Source organism: Aulonocara sp. 'chitande type north' Nkhata Bay, linkage group LG3 (assembly GCF_057382095.1).
Source record: "Aulonocara sp. 'chitande type north' Nkhata Bay isolate Kocher_YH1m ecotype deep benthic linkage group LG3, A_spYH_male_GT1.1, whole genome shotgun sequence".
NCBI lineage: Eukaryota > Metazoa > Chordata > Actinopteri > Cichliformes > Cichlidae > Aulonocara > Aulonocara sp. 'chitande type north' Nkhata Bay.
Window position 1 is genome coordinate 732,459 of NC_141346.1, and position 27,651 is coordinate 760,109.

General features: G+C 42.2%; 3 protein-coding genes and 5 non-coding genes across 8 annotated transcripts; 1 reads left to right on the forward strand and 7 right to left on the reverse strand.

The window, feature by feature from the left end:
- Positions 1-176: 176 nt before the first annotated feature.
- Positions 177-250, reverse strand: trnan-guu (transfer RNA asparagine (anticodon GUU)). Its single transcript has one exon. It is a non-coding gene; the product is annotated as a tRNA-Asn (tRNA).
- Positions 251-669: 419 nt separating this feature from the next.
- On the reverse strand, positions 670-743 carry trnan-guu (transfer RNA asparagine (anticodon GUU)). Its single transcript has one exon. It is a non-coding gene; the product is annotated as a tRNA-Asn (tRNA).
- A 419-nt stretch (positions 744-1,162) lies between these two features.
- Positions 1,163-1,236, reverse strand: trnak-cuu (transfer RNA lysine (anticodon CUU)). Its single transcript has one exon. It is a non-coding gene; the product is annotated as a tRNA-Lys (tRNA).
- Positions 1,237-1,694: 458 nt separating this feature from the next.
- Positions 1,695-1,768, reverse strand: trnan-guu (transfer RNA asparagine (anticodon GUU)). The gene has a single exon. It is a non-coding gene; the product is annotated as a tRNA-Asn (tRNA).
- Positions 1,769-2,186: 418 nt separating this feature from the next.
- trnan-guu (transfer RNA asparagine (anticodon GUU)) lies at positions 2,187-2,260 on the reverse strand. The gene has a single exon. It is a non-coding gene; the product is annotated as a tRNA-Asn (tRNA).
- Positions 2,261-4,472: 2,212 nt separating this feature from the next.
- LOC147333402 (non-lysosomal glucosylceramidase-like) lies at positions 4,473-18,569 on the reverse strand. Its single transcript, XM_086266242.1, has 17 exons — positions 18,376-18,569; positions 14,849-14,940; positions 14,495-14,610; positions 13,467-13,685; positions 11,979-12,218; positions 11,685-11,787; positions 11,010-11,163; positions 10,426-10,551; positions 9,830-10,014; positions 9,480-9,584; positions 9,275-9,382; positions 8,732-8,883; positions 8,518-8,624; positions 6,454-6,596; positions 6,103-6,218; positions 5,003-5,194; positions 4,473-4,691 (listed from the first exon to the last, which is right to left on the reverse strand). The coding sequence occupies exons 1-17, from the start codon at positions 18,567-18,569 to the stop codon at positions 4,473-4,475; spliced, it is 2,571 nt and encodes an 856-aa protein (XP_086122368.1).
- Positions 18,570-20,441: 1,872 nt separating this feature from the next.
- On the forward strand, positions 20,442-24,550 carry LOC147333403 (RAB6A-GEF complex partner protein 2-like). The gene is made up of 8 exons (XM_086287266.1): positions 20,442-20,557; positions 21,355-21,488; positions 21,939-22,022; positions 22,215-22,364; positions 22,706-22,852; positions 23,126-23,253; positions 23,348-23,525; positions 24,312-24,550. Exons 1-8 carry the CDS (start codon positions 20,442-20,444, stop codon positions 24,533-24,535), a joined length of 1,161 nt encoding a protein of 386 aa, XP_086143392.1. The 3' UTR covers positions 24,536-24,550.
- Positions 24,551-25,390: 840 nt separating this feature from the next.
- On the reverse strand, positions 25,391-26,726 carry LOC147333404 (prostate-associated microseminoprotein-like). Its single transcript, XM_086287267.1, has 3 exons — positions 26,615-26,726; positions 26,404-26,512; positions 25,391-25,562 (listed from the first exon to the last, which is right to left on the reverse strand). Exons 1-3 carry the CDS (start codon positions 26,724-26,726, stop codon positions 25,391-25,393), a joined length of 393 nt encoding a protein of 130 aa, XP_086143393.1.
- Between the last annotated feature and the right edge of the window lie 925 nt (positions 26,727-27,651).

Here is a 27,651-nt window from a genome sequence, read left to right on the forward strand (position 1 = left end):
AGAACCACCAACACCCCAAAGAAGGATATCACCCTCGATAAAACATTTGGCTGGGTTCATCAAACGACCACGTCCAGCATACAGACTATTGTGAAACACTACCATTGCATTGTGAGGAAGCAGCTGCGCTGGACTTTGGTGCCACGTTCTGCATTGCCTGGCAAGAATAGTTACAGCGTCCCTGGGTGGGCTCGAACCACCAACCTTTCGGTTAACAGCCGAACGCGCTAACCGATTGCGCCACAGAGACTGACAAAGCGCAAAGCACGGGTGTCGAGACACAACGGGGGCTGGGTGGCGGTGTTCTGGTGTTTTTGGTTCTAGGGAAAACGATTGTGCCACAGAGACTGAGGAAACCCAAGCAGGGGTTCGAGAGTGTACGGAGGGGTTGGGTGGAAGTTTTCTGGTACTTCCTCTCTATACAGTAGCCCTGATTGTTTAAAAACTGTAACTGGTAGGTCATGAAGTTGGCAATCAGTATGCAGTTGCGGACGGACAACCACCACCCCAAAGAAGCATGTCACCCTCGATAAAACATTTGGCTGGGTTCATCAAACGACCAGGTCCAGCATACAGACTATTGTGAAACACTACCATTAGCATTGTGAGGAAGGAGCTGCGCTGGACTTTGGTGCCACGTTCTGCATTGCCTGGCAAGAATAGTTATGGCGTCCCCGGGTGGGCTCGAACCACCAACCTTTCGGTTAACAGCCGAACGCGCTAACCGATTGCGCCACAGAGACTGAGAACGGGTGACCCACAGGTGTCGAGACAGAACGGGGGCTGGGTGGCGGTGTTCTGCTGTTTTTGGTTCTGGGGAAAACAATTGTGCCACAGAGACTGAGGAAACCCAAGCAAGGGGGTCGAGAGTGTACGGAGGGGTTGAGTGGAGGTTTTCTGGTACTTCCTCTCTATACAGTAGCCCTGATTGTTTAAAACATGTGACTTGTAGGTTATGAAGTTGGCAGTCAGTTTGCAGTTGCGGAAGAACCACCAACACCCCAAAGAAGGATATCACCCTCGATAAAACATTTGGCTGGGTTCATCAAACGACCACGTCCAGCATACAGACTATTGTGAAACACTACCATTGCATTGTGAGGAAGCAGCTGCGCTGGACTTTGGTGCCACGTTCTGCATTGACTGGCAAGAATAGTTATGGCGTCCCTGGGTGGGCTCGAACCACCAACCTTTCGGTTAAGAGCCGAACACGCTAACCGATTGCGCCACAGAGACTGAGAAAGGGCGACCCACAGGTGTCGAGACAGAACGGGGGCTGGGTGGCGGTGTTCTGGTGTTTTTGGTTCTGGGGTAAACGACCACGTCAAGCATTCAGACTGTTGTGAAACACTACCATTGCATTGTGAGGAAGCAGCTGCGCTGGACTTTGGTGCCACGTTCTGCATTACCTGGCAAGAATAGTTATAGCGTCCCCGGGTGGGCTCGAACCACCAACCTTTCGGTTAACAGCCGAACACGCTAACCGATTGCGCCACAGAGACTGAGAAAGGGCGACCCACAGGTGTCGAGACAGAACGGGGGCTGGGTGGTGGTGTTCTGGTGTTTTTGGTTCTGGGGTAAACGACCACGTCCAGCATTCAGACTGTTGTGAAACAATACCATTGCATTGTGAGGCAGCAGTTGCGCTGGACTTTTGCGCCACGTTCTGCATTGCCTGGCAAGAATAGTTATAGCGTCCCTGGGTGGGCTCGAACCACCAACCTTTCGGTTAACAGCCGAACGCGCTAACCGATTGCGCCACAGAGACTGACAAAGCGCAAAGCACGGGTGTCGAGACAGAACGGGGGCTGGGTGGCGGTGTTCTGCTGTTTTTGGTTCTGGGGAAAACGATTGTGCCACAGAGACTGAGGAAACCCAAGCAGGGGGTCGAGAGTGTACGGAGGGGTTGGGTGGAAGTTTTCTGGTACTTCCTCTCTATACAGTAGCCCTGATTGTTTAAAAACTGTAACTGGTAGGTCATGAAGTTGGCAATCAGTATGCAGTTGCGGACGGACAACCACCACCCCAAAGAAGCATGTCACCCTCGATAAAACATTTGGCTGGGTTCATCAAACGACCACGTCCAGCATACAGACTATTGTGAAACACTACCATTGCATTGTGAGGAAGCAGCTGCGCTGGACTTTGGTGCCACGTTCTGCATTGCCTGGCAAGAATAGTTATGGCGTCCCCGGGTGGGCTCGAACCACCAACCTTTCGGTTAACAGCCGAACGCGCTAACCGATTGCGCCACAGAGACTGAGAAAGGGCGACCCACAGGTGTCGAGACAGAACGGGGGCTGGGTGGCGGTGTTCTGGTGTTTTTGGTTCTGGGGTAAACGACCACGTCAAGCATTCAGACTGTTGTGAAACAATAACATTGCATTGTGAGGCAGCAGTTGCGCTGGACTTTTGCGCCATGTTCTGCATTACCTGCCAAGAACAGCGATATCGTCCCTGGGTGAGCTCGAACCACCATCCTTTCGGTTAAAACAGCCGTACGCGCTACCCGATTGCGCCTCAGAGAATGGACATAGGGCGACCCACAGGTGTCGAGACAGAACGGGGGCTGGGTGGCGGTGTTCTGGTGTTTTTGGTTCTGGGGTAAACGACCACGTCCAGCATTCAGGACTGTTGTGAAACAATAACATTGCATTGTGAGGCAGCAGCTGCGCTGGGCTTTTGCACCACGTTCTGCATTACCTGCCAAGAACAGCGATAGCGTCCCTGGGTGAGCTCGAACCACCATCCTTTCGGTTAAAACAGCCGTACGCGCTACCCGATTGCGCCTCAGAGAATGACAAAGGGCGACCCACAGGTGTCGAGACAGAACGGGGGCTGGGTGGCGGTGTTCTGGTGTTTTGGTTCTGGGGAAAACGATTGTGCCACAGAGACTGAGGAAACCCAAGCAAGGGGGTCGAGAGTGTACGGAGGGGTTGAGTGGAGGTTTTCTGGTACTTCCTCTCCATATGGTAGCCCTGATTGTTTAAAACATGTGACTTGTAGGTTATGAAGTTGGCAGTCAGTTTGCAGTTGCGGAAGAACCACCAACACCCCAAAGAAGGATATCACCCTCGATAAAACATTTGACTGGGTTCATCAAACGACCACGTCCAGCATACAGACTATTGTGAAACACTACCATTGCATTGTGAGGAAGCAGCTGCGCTGGACTTTGGTGCCACGTTCTGCATTGCCTGGCAAGAATAGTTACAGCGTCCCTGGGTGGGCTTGAACCACCAACCTTTCGGGTAATAGCCAAATGCGCTAACCGATTGACATTTATGTGGGTTTAGGCCTGGCAACCATACAGGTTCTTCTCGATTTTCTGTGGGGACTACGTTAATACTGGCTTTTTTGACCTGTTGTTACACTGTCTCTGGACAACCATAGCGAGAACTTGGTTTGCAGCGCCCTCCTGTTTACTGTGATAATACAGTTCATCAAACGACCATGTCGAGCATCCAGTCAAGTGTGAAACAATACCATCACATTCTGAGCAACCTGCAGCACCACATGTTGCTATCGCATCCAATTGCACCACTGAGATTTACGAAATCCAAGCAGGGGGGTCAAGAGAGGACGGGGGGGTTCTGGTACTTCCTCTCCATAAAATTAAAAAAAAAAAAAAAAAGAGGGATGTGGATGTGAATGTGGATACTTTGAAACGAAAGCTGAGAGGCTTTAATTAAAAGATGTTTCAGTAAACATGTTAAAAAAACAACACGACTTCTCAGTTTTAAAGATATACCCAACTGTATTTCATTAAAAGGAAAACAAATATCCTGTTGTATTTTATTCAGTCATTTATTCAGCGAGATTGTCATGAATATTCTATTTTTATAAAACAGAAAATTTAGCTGCTACATTTATATACTGTAGATATAGTAGGTCAACATACAAGAAGGCACCAAATTATACTTTAAAAAAGATATATATTTATATATTTTTTTCACTACAGGCTTAATCTCCAAAACCACTCATCAGACATTACACCACTTAGTAGAGCATTCAGATTTGAAGGGGGGATGAACAAAATCATATAATGAACATGTTGCAGGTATTATAGCCATGACTGTGAACAGCGAAGTGTAGTGTTTGCTTGTTTATGTGTATGCAAACAGTATTTGGATGTTCTGTAACAAAGTAATTTGTCTAATTATCAATAGACACAGGCTATGCTTTATTTATTTATTTTTTGGTATTACCTTGCTAACACTTCATACACAGCAATCAAATGTGCTCACCTAAAAATATGATCACTATTTCACACCTACTGTCTTTGTAGAGGAAAATGTACAATCCTGAACCATAGCCTCAAACATTTACAGTGAAACAAACTGGGGGAAATTTAATTCCGGGGTCTGTAAACCGTTAAACAGCACCTCAAGGTGTCAGTCCAGATCAAAGTGGTGGCTACAGGGGAGTTTCTAGGAACTCCTGTTCCCTCCTCTAATGACTCAGGCCTTAGTTCAGTCTGTGACTCCAGTCTGAGCTGTTGTGGTCTGATCCTTCTGTGAGGTGTTCAGGGCGAGCTGCATGGCCCAAATGCTCAGAGGCCTCATGTAGGCCAGAGAACGATAGATATTCTTCTCACAGTAGGCTTCTGGGGTCTGAAAGGCCATGCCCAGCTTCTCCCACACCGTCCGGTAGCAGCCCTCCGCTGTACGCATACCTTCCTCCTGCATTCCCTGAGGAAAAGGCAGATATTTGCAGGCTTGAGACAGTGTTTAATTCAGGATCACAATATCTCCACAACTTTAGAAACACCCACATTGTCAAGTATTACCAAGTCCATGTATTACCAGGTACATATGACCCCTGCTGACTCAGTTAACTAGCTGTAGCTAGTCATTTTAATTTAGCTAGTTAACTGAACAACTGTCCAGTGTATCCATGACCCAGAGTGACACTTTGAAAATGCTGCTTTTAAAAAAAATGATATAAGAAAAAGAGAAAAGACGAAGATCGATCGATTGATCTATCTATCGATCTATCATACCTCATGGATCATTGTGGCTGCCAGTCCGTATACAACTCCAATCCAGACTTCATCAGACTGGACACTGGAGTGGTCAGGGACTCCTTCAGGGCGCATGCCATTGACTGCCCCCATCTGGCCTCCAGCAAAGCTCATTACATTCAAGTCGAACACAGATTTTAGTGCACTCTGGATCTTTTCTTTTGGAAAGGCCTAAAAGAAGAGAAGAAGCAATGATTAGACCATATAACTTTCTTCAGAAACATTCCTCGAGTAACATACATGTATTCTGGAGTCTCGCAGACAGAAAAGACATGATATTATGTTTTATTTATTTGTAATTTTACTTATTTTTAATTAGTATTTAGGAAGTCAGTACAGAACAGGAATTATAATTTTAAAAAAAGAAACCATAAGAAAACCCCCCAAAAAACCCGTCTTTTCAAAGTTTAAATCAATGTAAAGTCAGAGCTGTCGTGGCTTTTCAGCTACAAAATGTGTCAAACTTAGGCCTAGTCATTCAATGTCAAAAACCAAGCGTTCCCTTCAATCTTCAGGACATAAAAAGACATTCCTCCCATAATAGCTTCTCTTCATGGCGTCTTGTTAAATCCAGAATGGAATTTAAAATATTACGATTAAAAAAAAAAACTTGAATAGAAAATTATTCATCTAAATGTAGCATTTTTAGTGGAAGAAGTCACTAGGATGAGTGATGAAATATTTCATCCTGAGCCTGGTTCTGCTGGAGGTTTCGTCCTGTTAAAAGGGAGTTTTCCCTTCCCACTGTCACTACAGGGATTCATTTGATTGTTGGGGTTCTCTCCAGTATAAAGTGGCTTGGAAATGAAGTTTGAACATTTTTAAACTCTGAATGAGCTTTACTTTAACAACAGTTTCCAGCAAGGTGTGATTTTTCCAGAAGGATTAGGAAAGATTTCCTCCACTCTGGTCTACATGTCTCAATTTAGCTCCTCCCACATTAAGCTTGCAAAAGTCTAGCGCACAAAACAACAATAAAATAATAAACAAATTTTTACTTTCAACGCTAACATTATCAGTTAAGCCATCAAGCACCGCTCTTGAACTGAACACTACTGCTAGCTCAATAAAAGACTTGCCTGAAATTCTCCGTCTCCCAGCCCAGATGCTCTCAGGAACCAGTGGCCAGCACACTGGTCCGACATGACACTGTTAGAAAGCTCTCTCCCACTGCTGTCATAGTTATAGTATTTGCCTGTGTTTGATGGGATGAGAAACACAAAGCGAAGTCACTTTAGGTCTTCAAGCAGTCTACTGTCAAACATTATTTAAAAATAGCTAAAGACAGATGTGACATCTTTGAATACCAGCCACACATTACTGCTTATTACCAGCCTTAAGAATAAGCATTTGCTTGTGCATGTTATCATCATCACTGACCAAAACAAAAGAATTACATTTTAAGTCAGGACTACATTGTTTGGCCTCACCATTCCACAGTAGTTTCTCAAAAGCAGCACTGCCTCTGTCCAACAGGTCTTTGTAGTGACGGTACGACTCCTCGCTGTCCAACAGTCTGGCCATTTTACACATCACACAGAGCGATGCCACCCACATACCACCACAGTATGCACTAAAAATACAAATTAAAAAAATTATACTAGAGTCAATAATTTTTTACTAATATTACTTCTTTGTTAGATGCAGACTACTTTGGACCTTTGGATGTAGAGCCAAAATATGGGTCACTAAATTTTATTCTCGCTATATTTGATTAAAAGGCAAATTATTACTAATATGCTTAAGTTACTGGTGGTATACAAGAGAAACCTGGTCTGATCAGTCTCAATTTCTGCTGCAACATTCAGATGGCAGGCTCTGAATTTGGTGTAAACGGCATAGAAGGTAGGCATCCTCCATGTATCACATTTATTTTATTGCAGAACAAAACATTTCCTGGGCTTCAATCAGATTGTTGAGCTATATAATTTGCAGCACAATTGATTCTGGAGATATGTCCAAATGCGCAGTTCTTTATTGAAATAGCTGGGAAGTCCCAGGAGTTGTTCTGCGGGCAGCCCTGTGGAAGCACTGCTTTCGAGATCACCCTTTGGTAAAGGTATTACCTCTAAGATCTACCATTTACTGCAAGATCAGATAGCTGACCCTCCAAAGTTAAAGGTTGCTGGGCCCAAGATCTGGCAGTGGACATATCTCCAGCTGATGTATAAGGAAATAGGCAGCAGATTCATCCAGCTAAAGATAATCCACAGGTGGCATTGAACACTGCAACAGTTGCACAAATGGAACTTGATTCCTATGGACAATTGCTGGAGATGTGATGGCCAGGGTGCCTCGATTCTACATATTCTATGGAGCTATCCGGCACTTTGGGACTGGTGGGAAAATATCATGGAGGTCATTTTCAGCGTTCTGAAAAGAATATTTCTCATCTCACCAAAACTGTCCATGCTTGCTATAACCATAGAACTTTCTGACTACGACTTCTCCACCCATATAAAAAAAAAAAAAAAAGGATCATCCTGGCCCTTACCACGGCTAAACGGGCTAAGACACTGGCGGGAAAAGCCAGTATATAACTGTATTTGGTCTCCTTTCATCAGTTGGCTTTCTGCAACTTGAGGTGCAGAGGGGTGTAATGAGGGAGTGGTGGGTGTAGAGTCTGTTGCGTGAAAATAGAGTGTTTTGTTTATATCCAAAGTTTAAAATGAAAGTGTTGAAAAAAAAAAAAAAAAAAAAAACAGCATGGAAAGACAACTCCATCCTGCCTTGTATCAACAGTTCAGGTTGCTGGTGGTGTACTAACTGAGCATCAACTAAACACCACAGCCTGCCTGATAATTTCTGGTAATCAACCTGGTATTTGCAACGTGTGTCTAATTAAGTGTTCGGCCTGTATAAATTTCAAAATTATTACTCCTGAACTTTGCCTAGTTTCTTTCAGTTTCATCTTGAAGTACAAAGTTAGCAAGAGAAAAATAAAAACAACCTTATTCTTCAGCTCAAATGAAGTCAGTTCATGTCTGTGAGGAGCTTCTGCATCGCAGGTCATCTCTGAGCCCCAGTTTTCAAGTACAAAGACACATCATTGATAAACATGTGCAATAATGTGATTATGCTGCAGTAGGCCTGGGCTGCTGTGTTCTTACCTGTGTATAAGGACATTCTGTCTGTTTATACACTCAGCATTTAATCATTAGTTATTATTAATCTCTAACTGTCTTCCACAGTCTGTCTTTTGTCTCGTCTCCCTCCTCTCACTCCTAACTGCTCACAGCAGATGGCTGCCCTCCCTGATCCTGGTTCTAATGGAAATTTCTTCCTGTTAAAAGAGATTTTTTTTTTCCTCCCCTTTTCATTTGTCACCAAGTGGTTGCTCAAAGTGGGTCATCTGCTCATTGGTGGTTTCTCTCTATTACTGCATGGTCTTTACCTTAAAATATTAAACATTTTGAGGCAACTGTTTTTGTGATTTGGCATTATGTAATAAAAACAAAACTGAATTGACATGACTTTAATTGTCCAACTCTCACCTTGGTCCAGTCACTATCCAGCCATCATAGGTCTGGTCAGCATATCCAGAGTTCTCTATCAGGCCATCTCCATCCAGGTCAAATTTCAACTCCGACTCCATCACCGCCTAATAGATAAACAAAAAAATTAAATATGCATCCACCTTTGTATGTGATGTCTAAAATGATTTATCCTTCGCAGTCAGTGTAATTAAGAACGTGTCATCAGTTATACCTGGCAGATGGGCCACATGTCCTGGAGGTATTGCCTGTCCTGGGTAAGATGAAAGTCCCTGTATACCTGCAGGACAAACTTCAGGTTCAGGTCCTTCCAGCCTGCAGTGTCATGAATGAGGTAGGCATTCACCCTCACCCAGGGCTCGTCATCTAAAGAGAAAAGTTTCAAGAAATGATAATAGAAAGTGTCAGGAAGATGATTTTAATTCCACTATGGGCTGAACTGAAAAATAACTGCCTAAAAAGGTACACCAGCCATGGATCTTTTTTAAAACAACAAACAAAAAAAACAAGAGCGCTCAGAGACTGCAACTCCCTGCAAAGGGCAAGGAAGGGGTATACTAAAACTGGTATTTTATGATGATTTTATTACAATACGACAACATCATCCTGTTACGACATGATTGTGACATCGTCAGGTGTCGTATTTAAAAAATAAAGTGTGTTGCACAGCTCTCTCCATTCCATTTCATAGACATGCTGCTTCCAACAGGCATTTGTTGGAAATAAAATGCAAGTAAGGTTTTTGCCTTTGTCATACCTGGGTCTCCGATGTCGTGAGGCACCACATTTTTGGTTTTGACGGGAGAATACTGGCCGCTCATTAGGTGGAGTCTCTCCGTGAGGTCTTGCTGAACCACACTGCCAGCTGAGAAGAGGGTAATGCTGTAAAACTAGGTCTTAGGATGGCTCTTTATGAAACACACAAGCTTAAGACCACAGATAAAAATGCACACTACACTCACCAATGTCGTACTGCACACTCAAGGCAAGTTTGGGCCACAGCATGATAAGTGCAAAAGAGGAGTAGAAGTGCACATCATACGTGTTGTACATTCTGTACTCCTGACCTGGAAAACAGGTAATGTGTGGTCAAAGCACAAGCTTACAGTATACACACACACACACACACACACACACACACGAAATAGCCCAGATCTGTGAGAGCAACATACAACTGGAAACGTTTTGTTTAACGAAATAACAAATGCTTTTTGTTAGTAAGCACTTAATTAATTGTTACCATCTACATGTCACAGTTGTATAACATATGTTTCATTTTTCGCAACTTCCCTACACCCCTTTTCTTGCCTACCTTCTAGGTAAGCGAAACGTCCATACTCCTTGATGACAGCGGGTTGAGCTGGCAGACCTCCGTCCTCGCTACGTATGCCACCACTGATGTCAGCATCCTCCGTCATCTCCGTCCACACGGTCCCGCCATCCGCCACAAAGTATAACTCGTTAAACAGTGCTGACTTATACCAGGAGGGTAGAGAACTGCAGCACATGAGAGAAATAGAAAGCAGAATAGTGCTTAGCTGCTGAGGTTACGAACTAATATACCACATTTATTTAATATTAGCTGTAGATGTTTGTGACCTGCAAAGCTTTCGGTGTTAGAAAAACTAATTGCAGATAAAGTTAGTTAAATATAGAGCTCAACAAAATAAAATACAGTATGACAAAACAAAGAGCCCAATTAGGCAAAAAACTATAAACATTTACAATGCAACATATAATGCAATAAAATGCTCTGTTTAATATAGTAAAGTGGCTCTATAAAGTGTACTCAATAAATTCAATGAAGCAAAATAAAACACCTCAAATCGCTTTTTAAATATACTACAAAAAGCAAACACTGCCATTAAATTGTATCTGTGCACAGTGCAATAACGGGCAATAGAGCACCTGTCCTGCAGTATGGGTCTCTGCCACTCCTCAATGCTTCTCTCCCACTGCTTGTAGTGTGTTAGGGCATAATGGCTGAGTGAGGGAGATGCATCTCCTTTGGTCCCAAAGTAACGAGTGTATCTCCTGCAAACAAACAAAAACAACAACCCAAGTTTGAAAATCTTACATACTCATAGAGACAATCAAATATACACGCTGATACGCTGTATACTTTTCAAAAATGAAGTCAGAGGTTAGGTTTAGTTACAGAAGACTGCAAAAGTGCCAAGTGACACTTCACCCAGTCGGGATTATTCCATCAAGTATTATACTGAATGTATATTTTGTTGCCCGTCACCTTCAGAGATGCTTTTTTTGCTGTAGTTATAATAAATAAGCAAAGTTAAAACAAGCTGTTTTACATTTAGCAACAGCAAAGACTCACAACATGGGAAACAAGCTAAAAAGATGAAGTGCTTCTTTACAAAGTAGCCCATAGTTGAAAAATGCATTGATAAGCCTTCCAGCACATTTTGGTGACATTTCTGCCTTTTATAAAAGCAACATACTGTCTGTGTATTTCCTTTTTGTGTTTGAGCTACCTCGTGTGCTCCTTCTCCTGAGACCCAAAGGTCATTTTGGGCATGTCCCAGGCCAGGCAGAACTCCAGTGAGTTATGGCCCTGAGCCGGCACCGAGCAGCCCACAGCTACTGCCGCAGCTACCTTTTCTCCTTTGACTGTTGGTGGGCTGGATCCTGCAGAGGGAAGACAGACGAGAGGTTACTGACCTGTTGTAAACTCTAATATTTCAGTGATGACTTGAGAGAGAATGAAAATAAAATAATATAATTTGTTTTCAGTGTCTTACAGCAAGTGTCATTTTCAAATATTTTTGTGGCATTTTGTGCTTTTTTAAAGAGAGAAAAGTAAAGAAATGACAGCAAGTGTGAGAAAACATATGCAACTAATCCAGGGTTGTACTTGGAGGACTGGGATGTGGCTTTAGAAGACCATTTGTCCAGCAACAATGACTCACAATTTAATAAATAACTTTCATGAAATAAAATTTGATTCACACACTGCTTCTTGTTTTCTTTCATTCCACATCTTTTTAAGCTACTTTAAATATGGTTACACTAAAATCTATAAAACGTTTTGTGTTCTCTTCTACTAATTTTAATGCCACGGTGGGGATTTATTTAGCATTAATCTTGTTTCATTCTACTTTTTAGACACCCGTCTCCTCTCTGCACACTATATTTTTCTAAGTGTTGACCTGTAGGAGAGTCCAGCCGTCCATCATCGATGAGGTCATTCCACAGGCTGAAGCAGGGTCCCTTTGGACTGAACGCTGTCTGGTGGCTGATCTCCCTGTCAGACTGGTAACGTACACAAACACACTCTTGTTGGCAAATCTAAAGATTAATACTCATTAATACCAATGGATTACATTTACAAATCCATTTCCAGATAACAGAGACTATTGTTAAAAGTCCAGAGTTCATTCCCAGGGAAATGCTTGTACGCCTACTTAAAACAAAAACCTTCTTACAGCTGCTAAAAATCAAACCTGCTCTCGGGCTGCAATGCACAGAGTGTAAGGGTTCACTGCAGTACAGTGATGAAGTAGGACCCCAGACACCGCCTCCCCCTCCTTCTCTAGGTGAAATGGTTCATTCCAGTGTCCGCCACACTTGTCGTCCTTTTGTCCTGATCCGTTGACCATGGTAAACATAATCGAGACATCAAGATCGTACTCGTTCTTGTTCTCTATGTCCCACACCAATACTGCCACTGGGAGACTTGAGTCCTGAGAGGATGTAGATGCAGATGATGAGTTAACCTTTATAAAACTAACGTGTCAACACATGTCCTTTAAAATGTATGATAGGGGAAACATTTGTTAGTTACAGGAGCTAAAAACAAATAAGATCAAGTAAAGAAACTACAGAAAATCTACAACTAAGATGTTCTTGGGAAACACATCAGTTCCTTATTCCATATTAGACCATATAATCTGCTGATGAACATCCTGTTTATTTGATTGTCTTTTTAACTGTGGTTTCACTGTGCATCACCTGTGATCATCCCTGATTTGTTTTGTTTTTCCTTTCTCAAGTGCTTTATAAATACCGTGGTGTGGCATGGTGTAAATGGTAAATGGTCTGTATTTGTATAGCACTTTTCTAGTCCCTAAGGACCCAAAGCGCTTTACACATCCAGTCATCCACCCATTCACACACTGGTGATGGCAAGCTACATTGTAGCCACAGCCACCCTGGGGCGCACTGACAGAGGCGAGGCTGCCGGACACTAGCGCCACCGGGCCCTCTGACCACCACCACCAGTAGGCAACGGGTGAAGTCTCTTGCCCAAGGACACAACGACCGAGGCTGTTCAAGCCCGGGCTCGAACCGGCAACCTTCCGATCACAAGGCGAACTCCCAACTCTTGAGCCACGATCGCCCCGTGTAGTTCAGCAGTCCAACCTTTTTTGCACCACGGACCGGTTTAATGTCAGACAATATTTTCACGGACCGGCCTTCAAGGTGTCGCGTATAAATACAACAAAATAAAATGATACAACCAAGACAAAAACTGTATTTTGTAAATATGATAATAAACGCGAATTCACTGTGTAATTGTGTAACTTTATTAGCAGCGTCCTCCTGAAACACGCCAACAACACTGAGAGTGACATCTTCCTCTCTGCGCCTTAATGCTCTCTGGTCGTTATGGTAACACGTAAATATTTCTTTCAAAATATGAAACACAACTACAACACGGGAAAAGACCCATGGAAACCGAGTTAACAATAAAAACCATGAAAACCATAAATTTCACACCCGAGCCTCAACTCTCGCGGCCCGGTACCAAACGACTCACGGATCGGTACCAGTCTGTGGCCCGGGGGTTGGGGAACGCTGGCGTAGTTGATTTGATGGGTAATAGTGGACTTTTTTTCTTAGCACTTTAACTGCAGTTTACCAGCTTATTACCCTCTAAATATTACTAATAGAGTACAATAACAAAGGACAAAGTTCAACTGTGGGTTTACCTGATAATCGTGAGGGATGACTGGGGAAATCTGCCTGCAGGTCAGGGTGACGTTCTGTCCTGGCAGGTCATAAACAGTCCAGGCGCGAGGATACAAGGCGTGATAGAAGGCGTACTCCCCGCAGTAGCCCCAGTTCCAGCCTTGTAATGTAGGTGGACGCTCTACAGATAACACTTGCTGGTAAACAGTTTTTCCTTCACGGCGCAAACACACAGTGAACTGTGAACACAGAAAATTGAGAAAAGGGACATGTTGACAGATAATTGTTTTAATGTCTTTGGAGACAAAACATGTGCACAGTCATTACAAAAAAAACTCAATTTGTTCAGTGCTGTAGGCATTAGCCAGAGATGCCAATCATTTCATTTGAGCTATTAAAACCTTATATTAGAGCAAATACACTAAACCTTTTAAGCATTTGTAAAATCAGGTTTGACTGATTCTACGAGTGCAGTTTTTGTTTCCCAGTGCACATTGAAGTTACAGGTCAAATATTTTTCTCATGTCATCCAAGCAAGGAAGTGCTTACTTTGTCTGCCTTGTCATTCTACATTGTGATATTTCTCAAGGTGAAAGTGCTCCTAGCTGCCATTTGCACACTGAGATGAAGACGACAATAGTGCTCGTGACAATACAAACACGCGGGCGGGATGTTCCCGTAATGTGGAGTCACACCCTCTCTCAAAACATTTTAGCTCAATGTAGCCGACGTTACTGCTGAACTCAAAACATTGGAAATAACACTCATCTCACATAATCGAACACCTAAAAAAAACAAAACTTTTTTTTGATCATTTGTGCCATTACATGATGGTTTTTTGATCATGAGTGTGCAATACAGCTTTTCATGTTTTTATGACATCTACACCAGCTGCACACATAAGCAGGTACTTATTTGTAAACTGAGACTCTGCCAGCGATAAGAGGACAGTATTTTCTGACTTCCAAAGAAACAAAATGCATTGCAATCAAATTTTTCTTATTTTTTTCTGTTCATTACAGAATTCATCCTGTCATGTCAGCCTCACCTGATTGGGTATAACTGTTTTGTAGTGGTACATCCCAGGATTAAGTTGCCATCTGCAGAACTCCCCCCTCCAACCTCTTGTGATGGTACCTCCTCCAATGCCGCCAAGTGGAGCACCTGTGAATCAGAGAACAGAGTCAACACTGCAAAAACTGGATAATCCTAAGCAGCAAGACAGGAAAGTCTACAAACACACTGGTCGCTCTCCATGAGGCTGCAAAGTATTTCCTACTGTGACACTTCAACAGGTTCTCAAGCATCCCGATTTGTTTGCACACTATTGATCGTGCTTTATGTTAAGATTTATCATAAAAAAGTTGCAAAAAATGGAGCATCAGTCTGTAAAAGCACTCACCGTAGATTTGGCGTAAGGGTTGGGCACCAAACATATCAATGAACGGAGCCTTCTTTTCCACCTGCGTCTTCTTGTACCAAAATTTTAGATACCTGGATGAACACAAGCACAGAGCACTTTTAACCAGACAAATGAATGACAGAGAAAAAAACAGGAATATCAAGAAATACTGAGACACTGAGTTGGTTGTGTTGAAGAGCATTGATTGGGAATGCTTTAACAATCAGAGATTTGGAAAATTACCAGGTCAGTCACATGAGCATGCCTTTTCTCCTTGCTTGGTTGTTTTTCTGTTAAAAGCACCTTTTCAGCCAAAGCTGAATCAAACAATTTGCACCCACCAGCATGCACACAGGCTGTGAGAAAAGAGGGAGTTGTGCAACTGCTTAACGGAAGTGCCTGTAAAACGAATCAAAGTGACAGGTCTGCTTTGATCTTGGTCACGTTAACAGATGGAGTTTAGCATGTGTGGATGTGTGGGTGGGCCCTGCACTTCCTTTCAAGCAAGAATACATTGTCAAATATTTATTAGGCTACGTTACAAAAGGATTCAAACAGCTTTCAGAGCCTGAGAGTTGAGTCATTAATCTGTTTGCACTCTGGTCTAAGACACACCAGCATTTCTGTTATTAAGGCAAATATAGCACACGGCTGTTGTTTAGCACGAGCCTTCATTACATTTAACATACAGTTACAGCTAAGACATCTTTATTTACGGTCTCTGGCTTTTAGCTCATTTTCTTAATGCACAGTGGGTTTTTATGCTTTTATTTTAAAAGTCCAGACTTTTGAGCCTCGAGTGTTCTTGAAGGCTCTTTGAAGAGCTTTGGGAAAATGACCATGATAAATCTGCAGCAAACTTGCAGGTTCCTAAACAAAATCAGTGACTCTGCGATCAACTCTGTACACACTGCAATTTGTTACATTTTATTGGCTTCTCTATTTGGATGCCTGAGCACAGAGTCCTCTTTGAGGGCAAGACAGCAATCAGCAAAGCTCACCCAGGCTGAGTCTTTCAGGTGGTTTGAGACATAGGCATCTGCAATGGCAGTGATCAAAGAATACCTTTTTTAGGCGAGGTGGTGAGCCGCAGAGACCCTGATGATGGGATGTCATACAGATTGCAAATATGAGTTTTTCAGCTCGAAAGAGCACCTCAGTCATAAAGGTTAATGTTTTACATCTTTATGATGCTAGTCCAGGTGCTCTTTAATATATGAAGTTGTTCATTTAAAAACCATTGTCCACAGTGTCTGTCTTTTCTACTGTCTCCCTCCCCTCACCCCAACTGGTCGCGGCAGACGGCTGCCCCTCCGCTGAGCCTGGTTGTGCTGGAAGTTTCTTCCTGTTAAAAATAAGTTTTTTCTTCCCACTGTTGCCAAGTGCTTGCTTATTGTGGGTCATCTGATTGTAGTGTATTTATCTTACAACATAAAGCAATTTAAGACAACTGCTGTTGTGATTTGGCACCATTCCATTTCAATTCAATTTTATTTATATAAAGCTTAATCACAGCAACAGTTGCCTCAACAGGCGAGTTGTACTTTAAACCCCAACAATCATATGAACCCCTATGAGCAAGCACTTTGGCAACAGTGGGAAGAAAAAACTCTTTTTTTTTTTATCAAGAAGAAACCTCAGGCAGAGCCAGGCTCAGGGAGGGGCAACCATCTGCCGTTATCGGTTGTCAGTCAGGTGAAAAATATGAATAAATTTGAACTGAATTGCAAACAACACTTGTGCAGCATTAAAATAGGAAAGACCTACAGACCAGAATAATTGTTAAGGTTTCGGCCACAGAGAGCTTTCTGCTTGCTGTGAGGAAGATCCTGTGCAACAGCTGAACTGCTGTGCATGACAGTGTAGTTCCAAACAATAACTTCAGAGCAGAGTTCATACCAGAGGGAGAACAATAGTCTATCAATACAGCTCCAGTCAGAGTGAAAAGGATCCGTTAAACCATGTTATTTGAAGCCATAGCAGGGTAGGACAATGTCAGGATTTTGTTATTCTGTACAAATGCAAACAATGGTCAGACTCTGGTGCAGGTCTATGAATGCAGACCAGTCTGTGAACCTGAACCTAACCTGTGTGAGCTCAAACGGGCATCTTTTCCACAGTGAGTCTGAAAAACATTGCACTGTTAACTGGTCCATACTATGTTTACCCATACAGGCATGCTTATTTTATTTGTTACATTAAAAGTAATCCTACAGTGATAAACCTCTTAGTCAAATAAAAGAGAGCTAAGGCGGAACTTGGGTGTAATAGTCCCAGTGTTTTTGAAATCCTCTCTAAATACAGTCCCTCTAGTCTGTAATGAATCTCACAATAATCAGTCTAATAATTAACAGACGTTGCTATGAGACATGCCTTGCATGAGAAAAATCGAAATTTAGGTGGATTTTTTTTTTAGTGCACCTGTTTCCTGAAAACAAATCAAGTTTGTGGTTTGTGGTGAACTATTGTTAAAATTCCGTGGAGGCCTAATGGAGAGACAACACACCGCTGCACTGAAGGAAAACTAAATATTAATGGTGAATTTAAAAGATTTGTGCACTGAAAGTGTCACACAGAGTGTGCCAGTTAAGATGGGGGGGAAACTAGCTAGCTTTTCTTTTCTTTCCCAAGTCAAGGAGCAGTCCTAATGACTGGTGATTCTCGCAGAGTCACTCTGACAGACACATTGTCAGGATTTAAACAGTACCACAGCTGGCTGTACAGTCCACTAAAGCTGCAGAATGTACTACTTTGCATCTCAGATATCAACAGGTTGCAGAAAAAACAGTCACTGCAGGCGTAGATGTCAAAGGCCAGGCTGGATATTTCTCTCTAGGTGGAGGCAACAGTTGGCAGGCAACATTAAAAGAATTAAGGTCATGTTTGTGGGATGGTGAATGATTAACCTCACTCGCTGCCTTTATTGCTGCAGAGGTTTTAAAGTCAAAGAGCAGTAAATGATGTGCACTTTGAACTTGGCACTGACCTGGAACCAGAGTTCACAGATCATAGTAAAAGAGGTTTAACTACTATGTTTATTAACACAGGAAACCCTCAGAATATTTTGCATTAATGCTTAACTTGTATGCATGTAAGTTCAACTGATCTAAATAAGATTTTCGTGAGCATCATTCGGGATTTTGCTCCAGAGTAAGATAAGATAACCTTTATTAGTCCCACACGTGAGAAATTTGTTAGTAGACTAAACTGATGCGCTGGGAGCACTGCAGAATAAACTAAAAAAAAATGGATTCCTGCAGCTAACATCATGGGTATTGGTTTAAAATGCAAGGCCGTCTTGATGCTTCATTTTCAGAGAAGCACCAGTAACATTTTCAGGTCAACACTGCACTTGCAGGTTTGTGCTCAGGTGTGAGCTGAGAAACGTGACACTATAGTCTGATGCCTCCCATGGCTCTCCACCATGTCAACATGAATATTGTAAAGTAAATAGTAAATAGTAAAAAGGTTGGCTGCATTGAGGTGTAACATGAAGCATGCAGGGTGTACTGAGAAAAAGATCTAACCTGACTCCAAGGCCAATATGCCCCCAGATGTTGGACAGAGAGACGTCTTTCGCTTGAAAGGGCTTTCTCTTCTCCTTGAACTCATGCGCCAGACAGATACGCCAACCTTCCTTGGGCACATTGTATCCCATTTCCTTGGAGACATACCTGCTCATGAGGTCTGCTGTGGATTTCTCACCCCACTCTGAAGTCATTATGCAGACGTTTGAACAATGACAATGAAACTTCAGGTCTTGAAACACTTACAAGCAGGGAGTTGCCAATAACTATTGTACCCAAAGCCAGCTTACAGTGCCCTCACTACGGACCAAAACCATTAATGTGGTAGTCAGTCACAGGTTTCTGGAGTAATAAAAGCGCTGGTGTCATTCCAGTGGGTTAAACCTGTTCTCCACTGATAAGCTCTTAAGGCTTGCGCAATGAATGAATCCAAATTTAAGTTGGAAGTTCCTGTGCCATTGTTTAGTTGTAACATCAATCCAGTGTTTTCATATCCTCATGGGCGTCTTGATGCAACCCCCCACCCTTTGATTCCTGATTTGGTCGACCCCCTCCCCAACCACCCCTCGGCACTAAGTCCGGATGTGGATATGCAGCTATCAGCACCGACGGATGGGTGGATGGATAGCTGACGCCTAAATGCCACCAGAAAATTTTAGCCGGGTCACCTATGAACAGGACAAAAAGCAATAGTTAAAATGCGGCAATCACATTTACACTGTGCACATTCGGGGGGGCAGCATCAAGTAAGCATCTCAGCAACCGCCGGATAGCTGCAAAGGCGAAAACACACAATATAATCCCACCTTAAACGATGACCACGGAACACCTCTTTGCTTTAAAGCGGAGTAACAGAATAAAACTTTACAAGTTAGCCCGATTCTAAGAGCAAGAGACGCATGAAAATGAGTTTGAAAATACCAGAGCGACAGCGTTATCCACATCCAGACCCGAGCAGACCTCAGTGAAGCGCCTGTAGCTTCTGCTAGCTCGGCGCCCAGTATGCAAAACCTTTTTGCCTGTTATCGATATTGAGAAACTTTTGCCCCTTTCGTTGTCTATCAGGCATCAATATTCTCAGGCCACGTACTGATAGCGCCCCTTTTTATAAACTCGATAGCGCCAAGCTTCAATCAGAGCACTAACTTTTTATTAAATCTAACAGAAGAAGCGTTAACTGTTACGATTTCACGGAGTAATAAATAGCAGTTAATGATGCCTGACAAAGCTGACTCTGGGTATAGTAGCGGAAGAAGAATGCAAGCAAAAAAAAAAAAACAAGCCTCCGGTGGTGACCATACCATTTAGATGGAAGAGGGGAGGTGGAGTCATCCTGGTCTTCAATTATTCATTTAAGTTCTACTTGACACTATATGGTATAATATGAATATAAAATTCAACAGAATATTCTAAAGTTTTGTCTGTACAATTAATTTAAAACTTTCCAAATAAATTCTACAAATCAAAGGTTCTTTGTAATCACTGAGTTTACCCCTTCCGTATATGTTACCATAGCAACATCACACGCTCGCTTACTCTACTCTATATTTTTTAATACATCCAAATTTTAAATAACGTATTATTTTAAAGGTAAGCTTAAAATATCGCCTGAAAGGAAAAATATATATATTTATTCTTATTTTTTTTCTTAATCTTATTTCCTTTTCCCGTTGTTCGTGATTGGTAAAACAGCACCGGAAATAGAATGTCTACGTATTTTTTTGTTTACTGTAGCTGGAATGCTAGCTAAGTAAGCTATGCTCGGATTGGCATGAAGTGAAAAATTTGGTATACTTTTATTCAAGAAGTGTATTTAGATTTGTTCGGGGATAACATTGCGTATTTGCTTTGCCGCAGTATCGCTTGACGTTAAGGTATGTGTTAAACTTGTCCTTAAAACTACAGTCATTAGCAAAGAGGGCCAACAAGTGAAATCAATACTGGCTGTATGTTTGTCAAACTGTAACGACAAAAAAGTACATCGGATAGGACTGCAATGTGCTCACCATATTATCGTTGAAGTTTTTCATTTTATAAAGTAGCGTTGTCGGTTTGTAACGTTACAGATGATCGAGGTTGTGGCCTCCATGGCCCGAGGCTCAGTGTTTCTGGCCGGGGAGCTCATGGAGTGTCTCGTAACTTTCACCAACCCGATGTCTCATCTTTCCACCTCCGCGAGCAGGTACGATTTTACGAGTTTGCTCCTTGTTCAATGAGATTAAGAATACGGGAATATGAGCCAAGTGTTATTCTTTGTTTTGACTGTCTGATATTAATATGCCGGATTTTAATTAGGGATGGTTTTGTTTTGGCAAGATTTACAGAAAAGGATTCTTAATAATAACATGTTTTTGATGGTGGTGAAATATATGAGGACAGCAAAACTGTGGTGAGGTGTACAGTAGGAGTGACAGATGGATTCAAGGTGGGGGTAGGATTACAGCAGGGATCATGTCTGTGCCCATTCTTGTTTGCAGTGGTGTTGGTCAGGCAAGAGTCCCTGAGTACTGACGTGGTGGTATGTACTCGAGGGAAGAGGAATGAAAGTCAGTATGCATGTGTGTGAATGAGAGGGAGACAGATGGAAAAGTGAACATTTAGGAGACAGGAAGAGTGAAGGTGAAGGAGTTTAAATTCCTGGGATCAACTATCCACCCAGGCAGGTGGAAAAGAGGAAGACCTTAGATGAGATTCATGGATGTAGTGAAGGAGGACATGCCGGGGGTTGGTTTGACAGAGGATGCTGGAGATGGGGTGAGGTGGCGGCAGATGGTCCACTGTGGTAACCTGTAAATGGAGCAGCTAAAAGAGGAAGGGGTTGATTGGATTATTTCACTCCTATTAACACAGTTATTAGGATTTATATGGTATCTTGTGACCTGGTGTTGTTGCTAGACTGTAACATAGAGGACACTGAAATAATTGTACTGTTAGTACCCTTGTGTAACCCTTGTTGTCTGATTCTGATTTTTGTCCCAGTGAGATGCTGGCATGGGCGAGCGCCCAGATCCACTGTCAGTTTCATGCAAGTGAGAACAGAGTAGCCTTGCCGGCTCAGGGCAACAAACAGGATGTCCAGGCTGAGAGTGAGACTGTGCTCATCCCAAGCAGAGGTAAGAAATAAAATATGAAATCTAAGACTAGCAGAAATACAATAAACTTACCTTTTAGCATAGGTTCAAGCTAAATAATATTTATATTCTAAACTACTTAAAAACATTTAGTGTAAATGCAATGACAAAACAGATGTCTTACTTTATATACAATATATGTCAGTGGACTACAGACAGAAGAGTTCAACTACACCGCTATAAAATTTTGCAGGGCAGTTACATGTATGGGTCATACATGCAACTGCCTTACAGCCACGCCTTATAGCCATGCCTTACAGCCAATTCACAAGTTGAATTTAAAAAAGAAAATCCCCAATACTTGGATACATTTGCTGCTGTGTCTGCCAACAAGTCATCACACACAATGAAAAGTAGCAACATATTAGTAGCCTTTTTTTCGTAGCCTTCTTAGTGTGTAATACATTTAACATCTCATGCTTTGTTCTCCAGGAGAACGAGGGCAGTGTGTGCTGGACACTCCTCCTAAGATATTATTCTGTGACCTACGCCTGGACCCTGGAGAGAGTAAAACTTGTACGTGTCTTTACATTGGTGGAAAAAAGCTGACAATAATGTGAAGTGAAATATCTACACTGCTGTTAAAGGAAGAATAAAAAAACTTAACACAATAACGATGCGGTTTCTAGATGGTTTCCCATATATAGCATTGTGACATTTTGTGTGTGAGACTCAGACAGTCTGGCAAACATTGTCATTCTTTCACAGATTCATACAGTGAGGTTGTTCCCGTTGATGGGCCTCCCAGTTTCCGTGGTCAGGCGGTGAAGTACGTCTACAAACTGACCATTGGCTGTCAAAGGGTCAACTCGCCCATCAAGCTACTTCGTGTTCCCTTTAGAGTGTTGGTTCTGCAAGGTGAGAGGACTTTTGACTAACTCTGGATTTCATTTTACAGTTGTAGCCACAGAGAAACAGGGGTTGAAAGATCTCTACTTCACCTGTATTATTATATTAAAACAACAGCAAAACCAGATGAGTATTAGCAAAAAAATACTGTGGATATAAAGTTTTGCTGCGGTCCCTTAACCAGGCACGTAGATTTTTATTTTTTTCTGGACAGCAAAAGGAGTCTGATTATCTCACAGTTACCAGAGCTCTTTGCTGTATAGAAAGTACTTAATACGTTGCTATAAAATTGACTTTAAAAATGAGAATCTTTTATCTGATGTTGGTGTTTTTCTCATGTACCCACATAGGCATGCCAGAGCCTCCATTTCCCCAGGATGAAGAGGTTTGCCCCTCCAACCCTTTCCTGGAGGAAGAGGAAGTGAGCCGCAGGGACTCTCGGCCTTTGGAGAGAGCACTGGACATGTTAATGGTCACCACCTCGAGGCGCTACCCCCGTGAGTCGGATTCTCTGCCCTTGTGCTCTTTGCTGGAGTTTAAACTGTAGTTTGTGCTTTCATGCAAATTGTTATTAACGTAAGCGTAACCCCTTTTTTCTTTGGGGATATTTTGACAAATTAAATTTTTTCTCACTATTTTAGTTGTTACATTCACATAAGTGTGTACATCTGTTAAATGGTAGCTTCATTCGATACCTGAAAGGCAAAAATAAAAGCACCAGGGTTTTTTTGTGTCTTCACATCTGATGTGTGTGTCTTTGTTTTTTCCAGATATGTTTAATATCACCAACATGCGTGGGAAAGTAGCAAAGTTCTGCATCTTTAAGACTGTTTACAGACTCGGGGAGGACATCATCGGCACATTTAACTTCTCAGAGGGAGACATTCCCTGCCTGCAGGTGTGTTTGCTCTACAATTTTCATACAAAACACTTTCCAATTCAGTCACCCTTTGAATTTTCTCTAAAGCTGTGCGTGTTCATGTGTGTTTCAGTATTCAGTGAGCCTTCAGAGTGAGGAGGAGATCCAGCAGCAGTACCAGCGTAGACCAGGACAAACCGCCAGTGTGACTGGACACGGGCGACACCTGGAGTCTTGCCTCCACACGGCCTTCAGCCACTTCTCTCTTCCCATACCCCTGAATGTCACGCCAGGTTTCAGCAGAGACATCGGTAAGTCACTCAGGCTGAAATATGTCTGACTCACGGCTCAATCATATCTCAAGTGATCATTTGTCCTAAATTAATATAAAATAGATGTTCTCCCTCTTTTTCCTGTGTAGTTTTCGAAATATTCATATTTATGTATGACAGCCAAAGATTATAATAAATTCTAATACTTGTAAAATTAAATGTTTTTAAGATAAAGGGGCTAAACTTCACCCAATGTTCTTACTTACTTCTCACTCATATAATTTGTAGCAGAGGCTCCAGCGTTTTTATTAAAGTGCCGGCCAGGCTTCCCAGATGAAGCGTGAGTTTTCATCCATTATTTGATCAAGTGCAGGATAAAACGATCAGCTGTTACGCACGATGCCCATTTTGTTTCTGAATTGAAACAACACCCTGTGTAAGCTGGGCTGAGTCATAATCGGGCTGATGGCATGTACCTGAACCTGGATAATGACAATATCAATTACATGTAAACTCAATGTGCTAACCACAGAAGAGAAAGACACAAAAACCAGTGTGGGTTTACAGTGCCTTAAGGCAGTGACTAAATGTTAATAGAAATGATTCACACCTATTAATATGGAAAGTTTTACAAGCATGTGGGGGATGAGCATTCCTTATTTTTCCTTGTGGCTGCCCACTAAGAAATGTAGGAATGTGCCAGAAAAAAGTAAGAAAGGAGACAACAGGTAACATCTACACATAAACCTAGGCACTTTTCATAGAATGTATATGAAAATGTATATGAAAAGAAAATTACTTACTCCTGCTCTTTTGTTTATCTAGTGACCCTGAGGTGGCGCCTGCACTTTGAATTCGTCACTGCCCGGGAGCCTATGGAACCGCCCACTGTCCTGCAGAACCAATCAGAGGTCACAGTGTGGGCTGGGGCAGAGCATGTGGATGTGGACACCTTCAGCTGGAATCTGCCGATCAAAGTCCTGCCCACCAACCCGGCTTTGGCTTCCTACGTGTCCCAGTTTACAGGGACCAACAGCATTACCATTTAACTGGTGTGTGTGTGTGTGTGTGTGTGTGTGTGTGTGTGTGTGTGTGAGAGAGATGCACATTTCAAGAACAAAGACTGTACTCCGGTGTTTAATCAGAGCTGGTGGAAACCATGAAAAGTATGCAAACTGCTGTTTATTTAGACAGTGCATTCATGTATTTATTTAATTTTTGACTCTTTTATTTGTTTGCAAACTCGTTCCTTCTCATTTTATGGAAACTACAATTGCTTCTACAGTTTTTTTTTGTGTACCTCTTTTTTTTCTTTCATCTGGAGCAAAACGCTCAACCAAGATGTAAGAGAAAATTAAAAGTGTGACTTTAATTTCTCATATTCTGTCATTTCTTCATGTAAACAACACTTTTATTTGGAGGTTAAATGAGTTACAGCAGCAAACAGGTCAAACTGAACAGACATTTATATTAAAGTACATATATATTTACAGAAGGTCATTAGTGGGTTAATTAAAGATAGTAGTTGGATTAATATCAGGACCTTTACAAAAAAAACACTTAAAAGTTGGATGTTATTTAGCATTTTAAAATCCTGTAAACTTAAAAGGAGTTTAATAAGAAGCTGAGCTGTGATTAGAGAAGTTGCTAACTGATTAAAGCGTAAATAGAAATTGAAATGCTTCTAAAGCAGGCAGGCACCTACATTTTCTACATCTGTTAAGACTTCAAATTATTTTGTGTAAATTGCTGCACATTTGCTTAAAAATTGCTAAGCATCATATTCCCTATATGAATAATTCATATACTGAAGATGAGTAATGGTTATGGATATCTAACTGTAGTGAGTATCGGCTCCATGGGCAGGCAGAGTGGCGGCAGAGTTGCTCGGTGATAGTTGCGTTCTAGCCCTCGAGATGCTGCTGCAGGTGAAGCGAACCATGACTCGGGTCCTTGTTTGCATCACCCGGGGAGCAGGTCAGGCGGGGGTCAGCTGACTGGACTAGAGACACTTTGCAGGTCACTGGCTCCACCTGCACTTCACACCATGCGGGGAAATCCACCGGCCGATGCACTCTGGGCAGTAATTAAGAGGGTAAAGCATGTCAAACCTTCTTTTCCTTGCACTTCACACTTTAAAATGTAAAATGTAAACTTCTTCAGAATCAGAGTCTCTTTTTTCATTGTCATTTTGCCAAAAGCACAACGATATTATATGCGGTCCCATTCAGTACAAAGAAAGCAATCTAAGTACTCATAAAATACAAAAATAAAGAGTTTCTAACAAATAAAGTATAGAGTCTAAAAACATAGATATGTACATATCTATGATATGTCCATACACGTGTGTTTGAGTCAGAGATTGCACAGGTTAGTGACATTCTTGCTACAGCCCTGGGATAAAACAAAACAAAACAAATTTCCCACGTGTGGGACTAATAAAGCTTATCTTATCTTATCTTATCTTATGTGCTGTTTTTGGGCACTTACAGAGAAATCGAAACACTTTGTCAAATCTGAATATTTTTTATGTGCCCAAATGAAAACATGTAATTTTTTTTATTGAAAAAAAAGAAAAGCTTATAAAAGTTGTGATAAAATGTAATTAGAAACATTAAATATTACAATATTTGGGTTCTAAAGCATTACCTAAAATATTTAAAACTAGCTGCAAAGTAAGGTGCAGCCAACTGTGACTTACATTAATAACGCTAGAATAATATCAGTAAAAAAAAACCCACACAGACAAGATTCCTGCAGACTAACAACATTTGTGGCCACTTTCTTTATTCTTAAGCAAAACATCTGGTGAAACTACTGTTTCACCATGAAGACAAAGTCACTCAGTCTCTAACTGTGTGGTTTTAGAAACTTGGGCATCTGGACACCAAACCACACCGTCTGTTTGTGTACTCACGTCTCGCAGCAACCGACCCCAACAGGGTGCAGACAGGTGCATTGCATGCAAGCGTCGTCCATCCAGGTTTCACCCAGTGAGTAGTGCCTCCCCTCGTACACACACAGAGCTGGACGAACACATGGAGGGAAAAAAAGCTCAAAAAAATAATTTTTTTACAAGCTGATTAGATTATAAATCAGGTTATAGGTTATAAAGAATGGGATCTCACCTCTGGAGCTGAAGTGGCACTCCATGGGTGCAGCAGAGCCACTGCTGGTCCACAGAAGAAACCCTACGGCTCCAAGCAACAAGTGAATCCTGGAGAGCTCCATCTTTATCATGTCTGGTCAGCTTGTGATTCCTCTTCTCCTTTCCTTCCCTCATTTATATGCTTTGAGGGTTCATGACCATGGCGTGGAGGTGTGGCTTGCACCGTCATGTGGCCCACAGACTTGGCTGCAGAGAGTGTCAGCGGTGCCATCCGTTGGGAATGAGGAGGTGGAGGTGTTGTGTAGAGGGAAGGGTAAAGTTGTATCTTGGCACGCTCTTGGCACTCTGGAGATCTCCTCGATGCGCTTCAGCAGGCATGAACCTCTGAAGTGTTAGAAACAATGACACATCCACGCGGTGACTAAGAGAGGGAAGGGTAGCAGAGAGGGGAGATGGAGGGCAGAGAGAGAGAAAGAGAGGTTACGTCCAAGGAGAGAAGGAGGTGGAGAGAGAGGGCGATGGAAATGTAAAACATGATTCATCATCATTCAGCCTCCCTCTTGGTTTTTGTGAGGATCACCGCACAGCCCCTGAAAATGTGCCGGATGCACAAACACTGAAATATAAATTTAAAATATATGATCATGAATCTGAGAGGTGCTTCAGCTCTGGCAGCTACATATGTGAATAGTGTCCATATGCCACTACTGTGTGTCGTTAAATGCGGTCTTCTCTCTCCATGGTTGTTCTGCTTTTGAATGGTTCTTCCTGTTATGAGGCAGTTTTTCCTTCCCACTTTCACCAAACTGCTTGCTTCTCGGGAATTCGATGATTCCTGGGGTTTTCTCTGTCATGTGGTGAGGTGTTTACCTTCCAATCTAAAAAGCACTTTCAGGTGACTGTTTTTGTGAACTGCTACCATATAAATAAAATTCAGTACTGCAGAAAGAAGTCTAAAGGTAATTAAATTAAAAGGGAAGGAATGAATTAGCAGACTTAGGTCCAACATATGTGGATGTAGAACAAGGACTTTTGTAGATTTACCTTTCTTTTAAC